At 36.5% G+C, this 18,467-nt stretch overlaps 1 protein-coding gene across 1 annotated transcript in view; it reads left to right on the top strand.

Annotated features, from left to right (window-relative positions):
* Positions 1–18,169, top strand: part of pcca (propionyl-CoA carboxylase subunit alpha) — a 249,052-nt gene extending 230,883 nt beyond the window's left edge. The window contains exons 22-24 of the mRNA XM_002937086.5: positions 1,656–1,796; positions 16,512–16,589; positions 17,834–18,169. Coding sequence (XP_002937132.1) covers positions 1,656–1,796; positions 16,512–16,589; positions 17,834–17,902 — 288 coding nt within the window. The 3' untranslated portion in view covers positions 17,903–18,169. The remainder of the gene's footprint in view (positions 1–1,655; positions 1,797–16,511; positions 16,590–17,833) is intronic.
* The last annotated feature ends 298 nt before the right edge of the window (positions 18,170–18,467 follow it).

Here is an 18,467-nt window from a genome sequence, read left to right as displayed (position 1 = left end):
ACTTTTAAGTACAGTTTATCTCTGATAAAGGGTCCCTCTGCACAGAATGTTTATTAGATTGACAGGAAAATGCACTCTGCATGCTTTTCTTCCCTGCCACTTATGAGACAGGCAAATTTTAATTGGAGCAAAAAGCTTTTATTTGCAATGTAATTTCACTTAAGGATCATATCCTTCAGAAACTGGCAGACACTTCAATGTCTTGATTGCAAAACACACGCCGGAGTAAAGAAACATGCAAGAGAGGTTATTATTCAGACTGTCAGCTTGCTTGCAAAATGGGATAAGCAACTTATACTCAATGAAACCTCTGTGGCTTCACACATCAGTAGCCAAATCTTGTTAAAAATAAGAAAAACTTTTTTCTAATTTAGAAAAAATAGTTTTTTTTTTTTTAAGTGGAAATAAAAAAAATAATAAAATTGTTTGTTTTTTTAAATTGTAGGGCATTTTACTTTTACTGAGCCCTGTGCTTTTTGGATACTTTCTATATTAGTCCCCACTGCAGAATGTTATGGTATAATTCTTATGCGTGTGTGAATGTAGCGCAGAAATCGTACAGTATTGGTTTATCCGGCATCAGCATTTGAGTTAATTGTTGTCCATTTGTGATTTCTGCAGAGTATGTAATATAGAATATGTGTATGAGTATGACAATTTCTATTAAACTAGCAGGTTCTTTAATCTCAAAGAGGGATGGATGATATTGATATAATTGCTTTGACATTAGTATTAGTATTGACCAGCTATATTTGCATGCTGCAGCTTGGCTAGGCTTGCGGAGGCTGGTGAAAGGATTTGCAAAAGCCTGAATGGAGCATAAAATATCCAAACGTCACAAAAATGCAAACTAGTGATCTGCGCATAACATTGGGGTTCATCTTTAAATCTGTGGACTCCTTACTGGTATTGATGGAATTTATTTTTTATTATTTATGAATAAAATGGTTCAGTAGCTTTTCCCCAGCTAGTCATTGCAGAAAGAGAACTACTGCCATCTACTGGGGATTGTTTCTTTACAGATTTGTGTTCGCAGCATATGTGCTGGAGTGGAAGTTTTGTATAAGCGCCTTTCCATAGCGCACAAAGAGGAATCAATGAGGGTTTCAGGATTTTGTAGGAATAAGCAGTGTTATTTTAAAGAGCTGAAACGGACAGTGAGCCAATAAGTTTGAGAAATTAGCACTGTTATTGTGTCATTCTAGGTTTACTACTACATGTTCATCATCTTTTATAGTGTAATAAATAAATCTGCAAACGATAGGTAGACTTTAATCCATTGCATAATTAACTGATTCCTAGCTTCTTCTGATTCTAAGCTTCTAGCTTTTTACAAATAAAAAGATATTTAGAAATTGTTATATTTATACAGACCTACTAATTTTACTCGGTGCTGAATCTAGTAAGTCATTGTTTTTAAAAGACAAAAGTCCCAAAGTGGTTACAGCATATATTTTTCTACCTCACACAAAAGGGAAAATAAATGGCTCATAAGTATTTTACATAGGGAATGAAGCCCAGGTTTCACTGAAAATAAATTTCATTACAAATCCATTCCTTGGCTGAATGATTTTGGCAAAAAAACAATAGGGTCTGTAGGTAAGGGATAGCTTTTATAATGTGAGTTAATTCTTCTATATTCTTTGTCCCCCTAGTATAAACTGCAAGTACTGACAAGCCATGCTGCTGAGCTGAGCAAGTACATGCCAGAGAAGGTTGAGGAAGATACAAGTAGCATTTTGAGATCACCAATGCCTGGGACAGTAGTGACTGTTTCTGTGAAGCCTGGAGATATGGTAAGTGTTCCAATATTCTGTTTGATAAGGTGTTTTTTTGTTTTTTTTATTATGTTTGCTGGTATAAAAATGTTTTAGTATTAAAAATACTTTTATGGTTACTTGAATAAAGTTTATAACGTTTCTGTAAGCCCTTGAAATTAGAGCACAAGTGTCTGCTTGCAAGTGTTAGTGCAAATGTCTATTCCATTGTCTTGATCACGGGTTAGCCCAAATGTAAAGGGATACAGAAGCTGGATTGGTTTTCACCATAAGCCAGTGTGGGATGTTTTTAACTACCCACTCCCCACGACCCCATTGGTCAGAACTTCTTTCTTTGTCCACTTAGACTAGAGTGACACCTAGTGGGTCAGGTTAATTGGAAAGCATCTTTTTGATATCCTTGGGGTGAGAAAGATGTCAGACCCTTTCTTTCAATCAGATGACTGACCACAAGTTGCAAGTATATTTACAGTTGCATGCAAACAGACAGACTTGTATAACACTTTTAGTAAGTATGTCCCTGCATTATAGCTTAACTATACAGTCTCTCTCTCTCTCTGAGTCCACAGCCGAAACGTTAGTCTGACACAATATATTTTTTCTAAGACCTGTGAGTGCGGCATCCATTCTTTCTTTGCTCTATTTTGTATTTTGCATACTGCACCCAGGCACCTATAACCCTGTTGAAACGTGAGTGCCTGCTTTTTCTTTTTACTTTATATATATATATATATATATATATATATATATATATATATATTTATGTATTTGTATTCTGTCTATGTTAGTATCATGTCTAAAGCAAAAAGTTGTATTGCACCCGACACTAAGGAACATTCCGTTTAGAAATGCTGCATATAGTTGGTTTGGTTCTGCATACAGTTTTATTGCAATGTTCTAAGCAATAAATAACCAGCATACTGAAAATTTGATTTATCTTTTGAGTTATAAAAATAAAAGACATAAAAAATGCTTACTTTCGCTATTGGTTAATGTATAAAATGATGTCCCATAATTAGCACTGCCTTAATTTCCATTTAATTTACGTAGTTAGAAAATGGCTGTAAATATCCACTATTGATATTTTTTTTTGTATGGAGTATTGATCTTTTTTTATAACAATATAGAGAAATACTTCGTCTTTTTCTTGAGGATTATGGAGAAAAAAAACTTTTAACTATATCAAAGGTTTTAGCAAAGTACAAGAGGGAAGCAAGAGGTCATATTCAGAAACTGGAGGGAGGCTCATGGGAAATGTAAGGAAGTACTTGAAGGAAAGGCAGAGGAATTCATGCTAATACAGTGAGGGAATTCAAATATGTTTGGAACAGACATAAAGCCATCCTAAAGTCCAAGGAAAAAAAGGGTGTAAAAGGATCTGAATTTTCAAAGCAGACTAGGGTGCACTCTTACATCTGTGCGGCTGCATTGTGTCTTGTTCTGCATTTCAGGATGTGCTGAAAGGGTAACATATAGACCATGGGGCACTCCTATGGGGAACAGAGGGTTTTCCAGGCTTTATTTATCTTTAGCCCTCCATTAAGCAATAATACATTTTCTTGTATAAAAAATGTGTGCCTTGCAGTCAGCAGATATATCTTTTATTGTATATATATATATATTTTATCCAATACTTACTGCATTTTTATGGCATGTGTGTCTGTGTGCGAAAGGTGGTAAAAATGATAATTAAAGAGGTAATTCTCATTCAGTGAAAAAAATGATTAAATGATTGACTACAATTTTGGATTCGTGAGTTACAGTTGTCACAAAACATCATTTCCAACAGACACATTTTTTTATGTTTTCTGTTTTTTATTGTAAAACAAAATTATAGTAATTATATATATATATATATTTTTTATTTTTTTTACAAATAATATAGGCAAAAAACTAGTCAATAGAAGTTTTTCAGGTTCTCCGAATTTATAAGTCAGAATGGGACAAAATATACTGAAATGTATTTATTTTAATTGTTTTTAATTGTTTTAATTTTGTGTAATAACACTAAATATGTAGATGCACCATCCTCATAGAATAATGTATATATGTATCTATATAATATTATATTTCATACTTTACAAATGCCTTGTATGGAAATGAATTTAAACACATTTCTTTAATCTCTGTCCCTGGATCACCCTGATAAATAAACGTGAGGCATTCTCTGGGTTCATCTGTCTGCTTCATTTAATCTTTTATATCTTTATTTCAAGAATCAAAATCTATAATCACACAATACAATAAATAGGGTATTTATCAAGGTTCATTTAAAGGTAAGGTTCAGAAAAACCATTGGAACATATTGGAAGGTTTCATTTCTTTTAAATGTATTTAGTTTGCGTTTCTATTCTGCCTTTTATAATCATGCAGTTGAAAAGCTGTCTCCTTCCTGTTGTCACTGAGCAGCAAGCAGATGAATTGTGTGGTTAGGTCATCATATAGAGACAGCACAGCTTGGTTGCTATGGTCAGTTACCATCTTAACCAGATCATGTTTCAGTGTAATACACAAGAGCAGCAAAACAAAAAATGTAAAACTATTTCCTATAGTACCCCTGTCATTGCTCTGCTGAAGGATCGTATTAAGATGACCTTGCATTGTAATATTATTTCCCTCTTTCCTTAAAGGAACACTAACACCATAAAAATGAAATTGTTTTAAAGCAATTAAATTGTAATGTAGTGTTGTCCTACACTGGTAAAAAATGGTGTGTTTGCTGCAGAGAGACTACTATAAGTTATACAAGCAAGCTGCTGTGTAGCCATGGGGGCAGCCATTCAAGCTGAAAAAAAGATGAAAAGGCACAGGTTACATAGCAAATATAAGATAAGCTCAATAGAATACCATTCTAATCCACAGAGCTTATATGTTGTCTGCTATGTAACCTGTGCCTTTTGGGTGTTCTGCTGATATCTATATTCTGTTATTTAGCTGAAATGTGTATATCTTTAGGATTTATTTACTGGGGGAGCCCAGGTTTTGCACGTCCAGACAACACATCAAACAACATGGCGCACTCCTCACAATAGCAACATTATCATAGCACATGTGAACTTTCCAAATGACAGGATCTGCATGTACAACATAGATCCCATCTTTCCAGCCCAGTAGCCACCTACCAGAAAATGCTGGAAATTACAGTTCATAGTGCAGGAACACAGACCTTGAAACGTTAAAACGTTAGCATTTTTTTTCAAAACTTAAGTTCCTACTCTTCCAAAATGTATGACATAGTCACCCTTAGTACTTCATTCATCTTTGTTTTTTATGCTTATGCTATGGCTATGGATGTTATGGTATGACAGTGACCCCAGCAACTAGCCTGCAGCCTGTTGGAAAGAAGCAGAATAGGAAATATAAATAATGAAAATTATGAAGATCAATTGTAAAGTCATATAGAAAAAGGTCTACCTGTAACACAGTAAAGTTTATTTAACTTCCCTTCATTTTTTGTCATACTTCAGGCATATTTCTACTTCACTACTAAACTTACACATACAATATATTTCTCATTACCGGTATATGGAAATAGATTTACAGTGCCTACAAAGTCTTAAGCCATAACCTAGGAAGAGTGTCAGTAAAATCTTGATACAAATGACTTGCTTATTTGACTACAGATAAATGTTTTCCTGTGTTGCAACACCGTTCTAGCTGACAAAAATATAAAATAGTATCTAGAGGAAACCCAAACAGACACAGGGTTCCCTCTACATATCACAGATGTAGTACCCTGGTTGGATATATAGAACTTACTACCCCAGTGTTTCAAGGGTGTAGTGCTAACCATTGTATTCTGTAAGGCATTACAGGATGGCAACAACATTGCAACTAATGCAATCATTCAGCACTGTTGCAAAATAACCCATAAGTTGTGGGCTGTAGTAGAAGGAGGGCTGGAAAACTACAGTGTGATAACCCAGGCTAAATAATCCCTCACAAATGCCAGTATTTATCAGTCCAACAGATTTTTTTTTAGTTAGTCAGATTTAGATACATTATATGTCTCTTGATTGGTGGCAATGGCCAAAGAGGCTCATATTGGACAACCACATTAATACGCATGTGTTCCCATAAATGAATCACATTTTAATGACGATTAATAAAAGTAGGTGGTACTGGTTCTTTATTGTCCTACTCTTGGAACAAACAGTGCTGTAATAGGATTTTATGTCCTTTAGGCACTATATAGACTCTTGTAATTCAGACAGTTTTGATCTATAGTACACAGTTAGACACTGTTAAAGCCAGCAGAATAGAAGTAAATAGCACAGATATTTTATTAATAGATTCCATAGTTGTAGACCAATTTCTGATACATCTTAAAAGTAAATTGAGTTACCAGTGGAGGTCTATAATATTTTCTATCTGTAATGTCTATGAAGTGATCTGCACTATGCACCTAATGTGCTTACTACAATTGAATGTATCTCTGCAATAAACAGTGACTTTCACCCTGCTGCTACAAACACTCGATATTAAGCTTGCTTACCTTACCTTAAATAACTTTTAAATAATAACACATTGATAATACAGACACCATTTACTATGAACACTAGGAAAATCCAGAAGCAATGTGAACTATATTTCTAGTTATATTACTTGGCAACTCCTTTGTGCTGTTTTATTTGCAGGCTTGTTATGTATCTCTTTGATTTGCCTTACTGCTCTGTAATTATTCCCATTATGTCACAATACTTTAATTTCATCTTATAAAATGCGATTTGATGTATGTATGAACTACAATAAAATAACATACAGGAATGGAATCTATTACCTAGTTGCTGAAGACCGAATTTAAAAAAAAGATGATTTATGAAGCATTCTCCATAACTGGTTTCTGTATAGATTCCATACCAGTATATAGCAATGGCAGTATGAAAAATTGGTCATAAGGGGTTAGGCATTCCTAGATCCAAATATACAGGCTGAGCATAAGATTTTTAAAAGATCTTTTCATTTTCATTATCATAGAAACAAGCTTATCCTGCAATTATTATGATGAAAATGACCATTTCAAGCAATATCGTCTAGTTGAAATTAGGAAAACTGCCTGCTTGGCCCTGTAAACAATTGGACAATGGACAAATTTCATTGTTAACGATTTTCTGACCAATGTCGAATGAAAAACCACTAGATGTACGATTGTTGGGTGCCCACTAACCTTATGATAATTTGGCGGATCACCCTAAAATCTTAGTGTATGGCTAGAGTAACACCTATATGTAATTTGCCCAGGTACAATTATCCACAACAACCAATAAGATGTTTGCTCTTTTGTAAGTGATTAGGAAATGCTACCAGTTGATTGGCTGCTATAGGTGATAAGACAGGGACCCCTAAAAGAAAGATTTATTAAAATTGAGGGGGCTTTTTAGGGAAACAATTCAACTAAGATGGCCCTATCGATTCTTAGGCTTCAGGGTTTTTTTTTAGCTCAGACCAGCCAAAGGAGTAACTAGTCTGGGATGTTGAAATCTGTAGAAGACTATGGGCAGTGATAATTTCCCCCCCCCCCATTAATTTATTAACTATTGATTAAATTTATGAAATTCATCGTTTCAAGGAAATGAATCACTGTTAGAACAATTTATATATGAACGTCTATAAAATGACCACATACATTCAGATTAGTTATAATGATAGTTTCCAAAATCATTCCAGATAAATCACATTTGGTCATCCATTAACAGTTTGTTAAATCAGCACCCTTAATCACTTATATTTGATAGTGAGGGTAAGAATAACACTACCATTAAATATACTGGGCAGTGTAGCCTCTCAAAGTTGGCTTTTAGTACCAGTGCATACCAGGCTGCTGGCAGTAAGTCCCCTTAGCATGGCAGGCTTGCATGCACTGGATTGGTGGCGCCACCTCTAGGACGTGGGAACTGGGGTATATTGGTTTGAAGTGTTAGATGCCAAACACCCACTCCAGTTTTCTTTAACATGAAATAAACAGAAAGCTTTCCTGGCATAACATTGTGTTTACTGTAATCCAATACTCATTATGAAATTAGCAGATTGTCATCATTTTTTTTTTCAAATTTAACTCCACCATTTGTCAAATAATGAATATCATAAAAAAATGACAAATCTGACTGTACAAGGAGCCACACAGAAAAGACCAACAGATGGAAGCCAGGTGGCCACATGCCTCCTGGGACTGGGAAAGTTGTCACTGGAGCATGTGCACTATATTACAGCTTAAATATCACAATACATACTGACATTTCTAATGGTATTCTTAATATTAGTCCTACAAGGAACAAGCTCCTAATATAACCCACTTTCTTGTCATTTTAAGGTTTCCATCGCAGTATATGTTTTCCCTTTTCTCTATAACCTAATTTTATTTATGAAACCTTATTTTGTGCTTTTCTTCTCAAACTGAAATTTTAAACCTGTAATTAAAACAGCAGGTTTTTGCTCTTTATTATGCTTAGTGTTTTCTGTGCAGAGTATCTTTAATTTCTTTAATCTCGCCAACATAACGGGAGATCAATATTTCCATGTCTTTGTCCTTACAAGTTGAAAGACTGTGGCAGTGTGTATGCTTGGTATAATGCACTGAGCATTATTAGCTTCTCATTGTGACTTCCATGCTTGCTGCCCTTTCCTTTTGCAAATGCTAGTATTCCACCTGCCATTGTGTAAGATAATGACTGTAAGCAATATCTATTAAATCCATCCCAACTAGGGCTGAAGCTGCAACTGTTTGTTCACATCAACTGTAAATTTCGATATATACTATAATAATAAAACACATAGTGATAAGAGTGCAGTGAAGCTGCCCATTAATTAAAGCTGTCTTTAAATATATCTTTGGCCTCATTCCCCACCTAATACAAATGTTGTTGTCCAAATTCCTGTTATAACTCCTAGAGACTGAAAGTGGTTGCAATATTGTGCATCCAGTATGCGTAACACCATTCCCTCTTTCTGGGGCTTTATGTATTGTGAGCAAGATACATAATCACCTGTGAATGGGTACAACAACACTGCATATACACACACATTTGATTTCTAATTTCTTTTTATTTTATTGAGGATATTATATTGCTGACAATATGTGCTTTTAAACAGCTGTAAAACATGAACACTTTGAATACAGTATTGTGTGCTGTGGTTCAGTTATAACATTGAGTATTATTAACAGTACATACCCAAATTAATGTTTCTTGTAAACTATTTTCTACTTTTTTTGCTAAAAAAAAAATAAACAAATGCAGGTATCAAATCAATTTTTAGTCAATAACAGCCAGGAACAAACACCATCTATCTATCTATCTATCTATCTATCTATCTATCATCTATCTATCTATCTATCTATCTATCTATCTATCTATCTATCTATCTATCAATCTATATGACTAACTACCTGTCTGTCTATCTATCAGCGTTTCAGTTGTGGAATTATTACAAAGAGTGACATTTTTCTTGGCCGTATGTCAATTTCCAGCGTTCGCCTCCCAGTTTCCATTTTGTTCATCTGTATTTTTAATGTAGAGAGCAAGTAACCTAAAGTGACAGCTGCTTTCTAATCCTGTTAGCAACCATCGCACTCGAATGTCATGACAAATCTTATCCTCCCACCTATTCATTCTTAACTGGGGAACTGTGCATAGCAACATGTTTAGATAGGACACAAACGACATGCATTGTATGGACCCTGACATCCAATTATTAAGGGATTTGTGCGCTTTGCTAAATAGCAGGCATTCCCGCTTGTGAGTTTCAATTAGAATTCACAGATGAAAAACTTCCCCTTCCTTTTTATATTTCTAGATGCTCTCCTAACATCAGAGCACTCAGGACTTGTGTCTATAGAGAAGTTAAGGCTGTAGCTCCCAAATAAAGACATAGCAGATTCATAGCCGGTTGCTTGTGACGGCTTGTTCCTAAGCAACAGAGTATAATTCATAAAAGCCTGAGCAGGTGGGAGCAGATAGGAGGCCTTGCAGGATATCTCCTGAAGTCTTCAACTAGCACACATTATGCCGGACTAGTATGGCTAAGGCTTGGAGGGAGGAAGCAAGCCTATTTCTGACACAGAAGCCACACCACAAGCTAAAACAAAAAAAGGGGGTGACAATGAGTAAAATATTTTGTTGTCTATGTAACATTTAAATAATGTTGCCATAACCTTTATCCTTGTCCTGGTTATAGTATAGTGTATATACTAGATGGACTGTATCCGGTCGCTCAGAGTGGTATCTGTGTTATTTGTTGCTGCCGATAACACTTATGAATGGTAAAAAGGAAAGCCACATGCACATTTACTCACATCGGGGAAGTAAATGAAATGTTTTCTATGTGAGGTGCAGGCGTACAAGTGAATTGAGCCTTAATGGTGATTGTCTGTAACCCTGTGCTGAACAGACCAATTATAGACAGTGATTCATGTTTAATCCCTTGATCTGGGGAGGCAGTTGAGGTCAACCCATAGACGCCCTCTGGGGAGGTGGGGGGGGGGGGAGGTTGAAGGGGAATATCTCTCTATAACCACATGGGATAGAAGGGATAGAAGGGAAATAGAGGTACGTGTTTGCAAAAGCAAGAGATTGTTAATGCACATATGCTTTCCAAACCGTCTTAGCATGTCTCCCAAAGTGTGCTCTAAAAACTGGTAACATTTGCTATTGCTACAGTAAACACACAGTGTGATTTTTCAGTGTGTCAGAATTAGATTACACGCAGTATTATTTAACCTGCAGAAATGTTATTGAGTTAGTGTATTTTAAAAATAATCAGCTGCTAAAGGCCAAAGCAGCACATTAAAATATCCAGCACTCAAAGATGTCTCAAATAAAATGTAGAGAATTTTACAGCATATATTAAAGCTGTAAAAATAGTCTTAAGATTTAAAAATGATCCATAAAGTATGTTTATAACTCTTTGTAGTGCTTACTTCTGTATTGTGAGCATGGAGTAATCGATTAGCTCAACGGTATATTAATAAAGCTGTGTAATTATTTTTCTATACCAGCTAACACAGAAAAAACCTTAGACTTTACATCACTTTAGATCTTGCGAAAACCATTGAAGTAAAAAGTGACCAGAACAACCCAGGATTTAACCTGAATTTTCAAACAAAAAGTGTGCAGTTCTGTACTGTAAGCATTATATGCCCAAAACACACACACACATATATATTGTAAATACACATATATAATATGAATAGAAGCCTAGTGCACAACTTGGATGTAGAAAATAGAACCTTTACAAAATGTAATAAAGAACATAAGCACCTGTGCTCCCTAAAAATATGTGTAATTGGAGGCTTTTCACTTTTTGTAGAAGAACCAGCAGGGATGTTATTGATCCGTCCTTTTAGGGGGGCAGAGTGCAGCAGAAGGTGATAACGTGGAAAACCCTCTGAGCTTTTCTGCCTAATTTGGCAGAGTGTAAAAGCACAAAGGGAAGGGTCCTGTTCCATACTACAGCTTTCCCCCTGCCATCTCTAGATCTCCCCTTCAAAAAGACTTTTCTGTTTCCCTCTAGCATCACATAATGATCTTGTGCCCACTCTTGCATTGAAACAGTTACAGCCAAAATAGGGAGAAACAGTTTCCTTTTAATTGCTAAAATGATCCGGGAAGTGCTTCATGTGCTTCTATACAGCAGGTGCTGTGCATTAATTGGCCTGTGCTGGCCTGACCCAGGGTCCTTTGCAGTGGGCCTAATTTTAGGCAGAGTTTAAATAGCTTATTTATTATATTGTATAACCTGGCATATGAGTGAGCTAGCAAGCATTTTATTTCATGGTCTGCAATTTCTAATGTCATGTGGGTTTGGAAACCTGTGTTTCTCTGGTAATGTATTATCAGCAGGTAAGCTCTAAATACCATCCATCAGAAGCTAATCTTTTACCCAGATACTCTAATGACTGATGAACCTGTCTTTAGTATGAATGTTTAGCACAGTGGAGAGCCATATGCCATTGGCACCGTTTCCCATACATTTGCTATCATTGACGAAGAATTGGTTGGGTTTGAAAAAAAAAAATACTGGAAACAATTACTCGTATTTTTTTTTTCCATCACTTCCTAACCATTATAATTGGAGTGAATGTAAAATCTTAAACCTAGGTGAGGTTTAAGCTCTTTGAAATGGGTATGCATGGTGATAATTGTGTAGTTTATATAGAAGCTGTTTTTGCATATCTCTAAATGGAATGGTATCATGCTTTGCTGCTTTCCGTCTGCTCCAAACAGACCTTAGCTCATTGCAAGTCCCTCCCCTGTGTGGGAAGACCACAGCTGTTGCTGTAAATCTCATCCAGTAACTGTATCACCCCATTTTGTGGCTCTGAAGGATGAAATTGAGAAATGGAGCACTGTGCAGTCATCCTTTACATCTGCAATTTTAGCCCTTGCATTTCATTTTCATGGTTTTATTCCAAAGCAAATAACACTGGGCAAGCACAGAGGTTTCTCATACATGTCCACTGTTTAACGCCATTTCTTCTCTCCTTTTCTGTTATTTCTTTTTTCCTTTTCCAACTACCTGGCTGTGCGACATCTTCAATATGCCCGTACACTAGAAGGGATGCTGGTGCACAGCAGAGACAGAAAAGGCTTCCTTACCTGAAATATAATTGCTTTCTTTCCCCTCAGATCATAGAAATACTAGCTAAAGCCTCCTGTAAGAGTTGGTAGGTGCTGTAATTAGTAATAAAAGAACTTGAACACATAAGGAAATAAAAAAGGCCATGATCAGCTTGAGGAGAAGTCTCCAGGGATGACTGTCTCCACATATAAAAGGGACTTGATAGATTTTCATATCATTTATAACATTCCTAATTATATTTGGAAGTCTTGCCAATAAAATGGAAAATTGGCAGCATATATCCATTATAGCAGTTTTGCCGACCATGGCAAGCAGCTGGCTTCACTAGGTTTCATTTCCCATACCTCATAATTAATCATCGGCTGGAGATGTCTGAAACTTCAGGATGTGGCAGTGCCATGTCACTTCTAGGCTTCCTTTCAATGGAAAGATTGGTTGGGTATGTGAGCAGAGCTCTCCCTCAAGCAGATCTCATTTAGGGTATAAGACAGATTGCTGCCTAATGAGTACTACTTTGATAATCAGATGCCAATGTCAACTTTGACCTTTCATGTCAAAGGAGAGGACGCAGCAAGCTGGATGAAAGATACAGGATGGCGATCCTCAAACTTTATAGCAATTAGACACAAAGTTCTGAAATACATCAGAGTAGTTTGGGTTGATCAGAAAGACTTGAAGGGCTTGTGACTGTTTTGTGCCGCTAGAACTGGAAGCATCTTGTCAGAAAAATTAAGGCTTTGCCCAGTGATTGCTTTTTTTAGGAGACCATGATCCAAACAGTGAAAGTTAGTAATGAAATATTATTTTCTAATAGCCTCCTTTTTTTAAAAAAAGATGTTTGCAGAATGTCCGGATACTAGTATGTTATTTTAAAGGAGCCGTTTATCTTTGAATTAAATTTTAGTATGATGTAGAGACATTCCAAAACAATTTGCAGTTGGTCTTAATTTTTTATCATGTGTGGTTTTTTTTTTTTTTTTTGCTTTTTGTTCAGCTGATGGCAGACGAGGCAAAGGGCGCTCTCCAGGAATTTTAGCAACAATCTGGTTGCTAGGGTGAAAATTACCCTGGCAACCAAGCAGTGGTGTGAGTGAGACATTGAAATATGAATAGGAGAGGGCCTCGGTAGAAAGGAAAGTAATAAAATATAACAATAACAATAAAATTGTAGCCTCACAGAGCAATAGTTTGTTGGCTTCTGGGGTCAGTGCCCCCCATTTAAAAGCTGGAAAGAGTTGGAAGAAAGGCTTATGATTTAGAAACTATAACAAAAAAAAATGAAGACCAATTAAAAAGTTGCTAAGAACTGGCCATTCTATAACATACTAAAAGTTAATTGAACAGTAAACCACCCTTTTAAGGTTTACTTTGCATAAAATATAATCTTTACAGCCACCAAGGTTTTTTTATTGTAGCCATTTAATGTGACTACTTTGGTTCTAAATGTATTTGTATCCATTTCTATCCTCTCCAATAATACTATTCTGAAAGCCCAATAGTGAATGTAACCAGTTGTTTTAAAACATTTACATTCCGTGGTTTCTGTTTACCAATACAAGAAAATGAATCCATAGATAATATAATTGTATCTCTCAATCAAAGCAGCCTCACAGGGAAACAATCAGTGTGAAATAATAGTTACGGGCTTCTGTGTTACCAACCCACAGACCGTAGCTTGTACGGAGTAATGCCTCATCCAAGGGCTGCAGCAAAGCTTTCTACTCTATTTCATTAAAGTTTAATACTAAGGGATCTATATTTATTCTACATCATTTTTTTTTCACCCTTTCACTCTGTTTTCATTGCTAAGAAAGCCACAGAACGTCCAATCAGCCTCTCAGATAAACAACTTGCACCTTTCCCCACAGTCAGTTGCGCTTAAAACCACTTTCATTTAAGGTGCTTGTCTCAAACTGCAGTCCTTGCTCCTTCCTATAGTTGCAAACAGAATCTGAGAAATCCCTGCTATAAATGGAAACAAGATTTCTGCTATATGCAAAAGAGGAAAAATAACCACTAGACAATCTGTTCCTCTAACCACACAAAATATTACCTTTAGAATAGATATTTCCTGACAGACACAAACGGTTGGATGGCATATTTCGTTGTCATATAAATGAGTGAGACATAGGGGCCCATTTACTTACTCACGAACCGGCCGAATGCATCCGATTGCGTTTTTTTCGTAATGATCGGTATTTGGCGTTTTTTTCGGAAAATTATCGCAACTTTTTCGTTGCCATCCGAATGTTGCGCAAAATCTGGCGATTTTTTTCGTAGCGTTAAAACTTGCGCGAAAAGTCAAGCCTTTTTCGTAGCCATTCTGAAAGTTGCGCAAAATGTTGCGATTTTTTCATAGCGTTAGGATTCATTCAAGCTTCAGTATGGTGACTTTTCTTGGGCCAGGTTGGAGCTGCAGGGTGCCATTGAGTCCTATGGGAGGCTTCCAAAATCATGCTAAGTCTGAAAGTTTCGGCCGCCGCTTACGAGCGCTCAATACGAAAAAGTTGCGACAAGATACGAGCGAATCGTAATGGCTACGAAATACTCGCGTTTTTTTCGCGAAAATCGTATTGGTAACGAAGTCGTAAAGGCGCCGAAAAAGACTCAAAATGTTTGTTTTCCAATCGGAATTTTTCCAATTCGGATTTGAATTCGTGTCTTAGTAAATCAGCCCCATAGTGTACACAAATGTGGAACTGGTAGAGGGGTTTGTATGTTTTTAATATGGATTTTCAAATAAAAATGTGATTTTTCGTTTTGAATTTTTTTTTTTATTACTGTTAAGTTTACAGCTAGTAAATTATTTGATTTGCCCTTTAATCTAACTACTTTGGCCCTATTTGACTGGCCATTTGAGTATGTGGCTACACAGCATTTTACAACAGACACAGTACTTGCCCCACCAGCATTTTTTTGACAGACACAGTATGTGGCCCACCAGCATTTCATGACACAGCACTTGCCCCCCAGCATTTTATGACAGACACAGTACTTGCGCCTACCCAGCATTTTTTGACAGACATAATACGTGCCCCCCCGCCCCCAGTATTTCATGACAGACACAGTACTTGTCCCACAGTATTTTATGACAGACACAGTACTTGCGCCTTCCAGCATTTTTTGACAGACATAATACGTGACCCCCCCCAGACATAGTGGGCGTCCCTGCAGCTTTTTATGACAGATACATTGGCCCCTAAGCATTTCATTAAAAACACAGTACTTGCCCTCCTAGCATTTCATAACAGATGCAGTACTTGCCCTCCTAGCATTTCATAACAGATGCAGTACTTGCCCCCAGCATTTTATGATAGACATAGTGGATGCCTCTCAGCTTTTCATAACAGACACAGTACTTGGGCCCCAAGCATTCCATGTAAAAAGCAGTACTTGCCCCCCCCCCCCAGCATTTCACGACAGACTGTCCATGGGCCCCCTGAGCATACAAAACAGATAGAATGTTCCCTCCAGCATTTCATGACAGACAGTGCAGTGGCAGAAATTAAGCAAAAGAATGGGAAGGAACAATTTGCCAGAGGAGAGACAAGAGACTCGTTTATCTGTGTGTATTTGTTCTTATCAGATCGAACAGCAGTTGGCAAATCAGAGAAGGCAATCTCAACCAAAAATTCTTAAAGCACATTGCATTGCCCACCCAATTATCCAGACTGTACCACTGCTCACACTGCTAAAAACAAACACTCTCTAGCCGTGACTGTAAAAGGGATGGAAAGCAACCTGCTCTAACAAATACATCACTTGCACATGCTTGCCCATGGCGCAACCCCCCCCTCCTTTTTTTTTTTTTTAATTACTCATTATATTACTCAGGCAAATTTATACTTTGGCTAATGATGGTAAGGCTGTGGAACTTGGGACCTTCTCATATAATCAGGTGGAAAACAAAATACCCCAAACTCCCTGTCGCCACTTCCCATAGATAACTAGAATTGGAAATGAGTTGCCTAAAGCACCTGTATTTATAACTGACCTCAGCTTAGAAACGCTCAAATGAGTTCTTTTACGACTGATTACAGTAGCCATCACAAGGCCGAATGTACCATTAGCCTTAGAGACATTTGGTGTCACATTGATGTACACTGGTAAGTTAAGGCACTATAATAGGCTACAGTAATTACATTTCTGTATTTACAGGTATCGGAGGGCCAAGAGATATGTGTAATCGAAGCTATGAAGATGCAAAATAGCATGACTGCTGCTAAAACTGCTAAGGTATAACATTTTTGCATTTGGATTATGGTTAAAGGAGAACTAAAATCTAAAAAAGTATATTGCAATAAATGCTATATTTTATATACTGAGTTATACCATCCTGGAGGTTCAGCAGCCCTATAACAGTAATGATCCAGACCATCAAAGTTGTCCACAGCAGCACCTCATCTTCTCTTGTTAGGCCATCTGCTGATTATCAGTGGCACTGCACATGCTCAGTGTGCTCTTGGCTGCTGTTGTGAAACTAAGTTTAGGAGTCACCAGACGTCTTTCATAGAAGCTGATGCTACAAGGCTGAATATTGATCATTTCTGATACCAAATTCACTGGTTTCTATGCTGAATCTGACTCAATTACTAATCATAATATATATGGAATTTTACAATATACACGCTGTATTTTGTCAGTAACTAAGGAAAAGTAATAGCAGACCAGAGCATACACAGCAAAATAGGGGTCTACTGGGAACATCTTTGGAGTCACAGATCTGCACTGCTAATGGCCTGTGGTGGCTTTGGGTCATATGTATTTAATATTATATGAACTGTAGGTATAATGCAAGCTGAACCAAAAATGGTAGAAATTCCACTTATATGTTTGAATTAAGCAAAAGGGGTTTATGCCATGTATCAGTGGGTAACATCACTTGCACTGTGCATCTGTTTTATTGCACTTACGTAAACTTAACAGTATTGTTGCATTGCCTCAATGATAGAGATGGTTATGTCGGGCTTAACATATGAAGTTAACAAATGAAGTACAATGCTACTAATGAAAATACTGCAGCATAGTAACAGTTGCATTCTGTCCAAGTGAATTCACATTTATAACTGTTTCACTTTTCATTGAATACATTTATGGATACATTGAATTTCCCATGAAGTAAGATTCCATCATCAGTATCATTAGACTTTCAGATACAGGTATGGGACCTGTTATCCATAATGCTTGAGATATGGCTTATCCTTGGGAATAACTACTGTTAAGTTTGCCCTGGCTTAGGCATATCCCTATAATGTAAACCATAACTTTTTAATATTTACCACACTGGTTGCTAATCAGTTTTTTGGGGATCATCCCCATACTTTTAATAACCCCTCAACAAAATAACACCTGAGAAAACCAGGTGATCTGTACACCCACAGTGCCAGAAATAATGCAATGTGGCCATCCATATGTTCATTTACTAGTGAATGGCTTTAAATGTGCATTCATTGCTGATTCTATTTACGTTTATTCAACAGGTGAAATCTCTGCATGTCAAGCCTGGAGAGACTGTTGGAGAAGGAGATTTACTGGTGCAACTAGAATGAATATAATTTCATACTATCACCTTTTTTTTTGTTTTTTTTTTTAAATAAAAAAAATTTGTTTCATATTCTAAAACTTGTCCCAGAATCCCAGTTTTGCGACAACATTCCTATAAATGTGATTTTATACTGATCTATTTATTATACTCTACCCTGGGCTAGTTAGTGTGATTACAACAAATGTATTGCATCTGCAAAGTAACATCTACCATTTATGTTCGAAGAACAGCAATCATGTTTAATGTATATTAAACCAATCATCTAATCAAACATCTGCAGGTTGGTCATTTTAGTCTTTTTACGTAGGTTTTTATACAGAACTATTTACATTTATAGAATACCCATGCAAATTTTAAGGTATAGTAATACGTTAGTGCTTTTGAAGGAAAAAACTATACCCCCAGAATGTATATTTAACTAACAGATAGATAGTTTATATTGTGTTAAGTAACCTATAAAAGAATCTTACTAAACTGGAATATATATATAAATCAGTAAATATTGCCCTTTTACATCCTTTCCCTTGTTTAGTGATGGGCTGTGTGGTGCCTCAGAGATCACATGGCCA

This window comes from Xenopus tropicalis, chromosome 2, assembly GCF_000004195.4.
Source record: "Xenopus tropicalis strain Nigerian chromosome 2, UCB_Xtro_10.0, whole genome shotgun sequence".
Classification (NCBI taxonomy): Eukaryota; Metazoa; Chordata; class Amphibia; order Anura; family Pipidae; genus Xenopus; species Xenopus tropicalis.
Note: the sequence above shows the minus strand (reverse complement) of the source record. Positions and strands in the feature narration are given on the sequence as shown.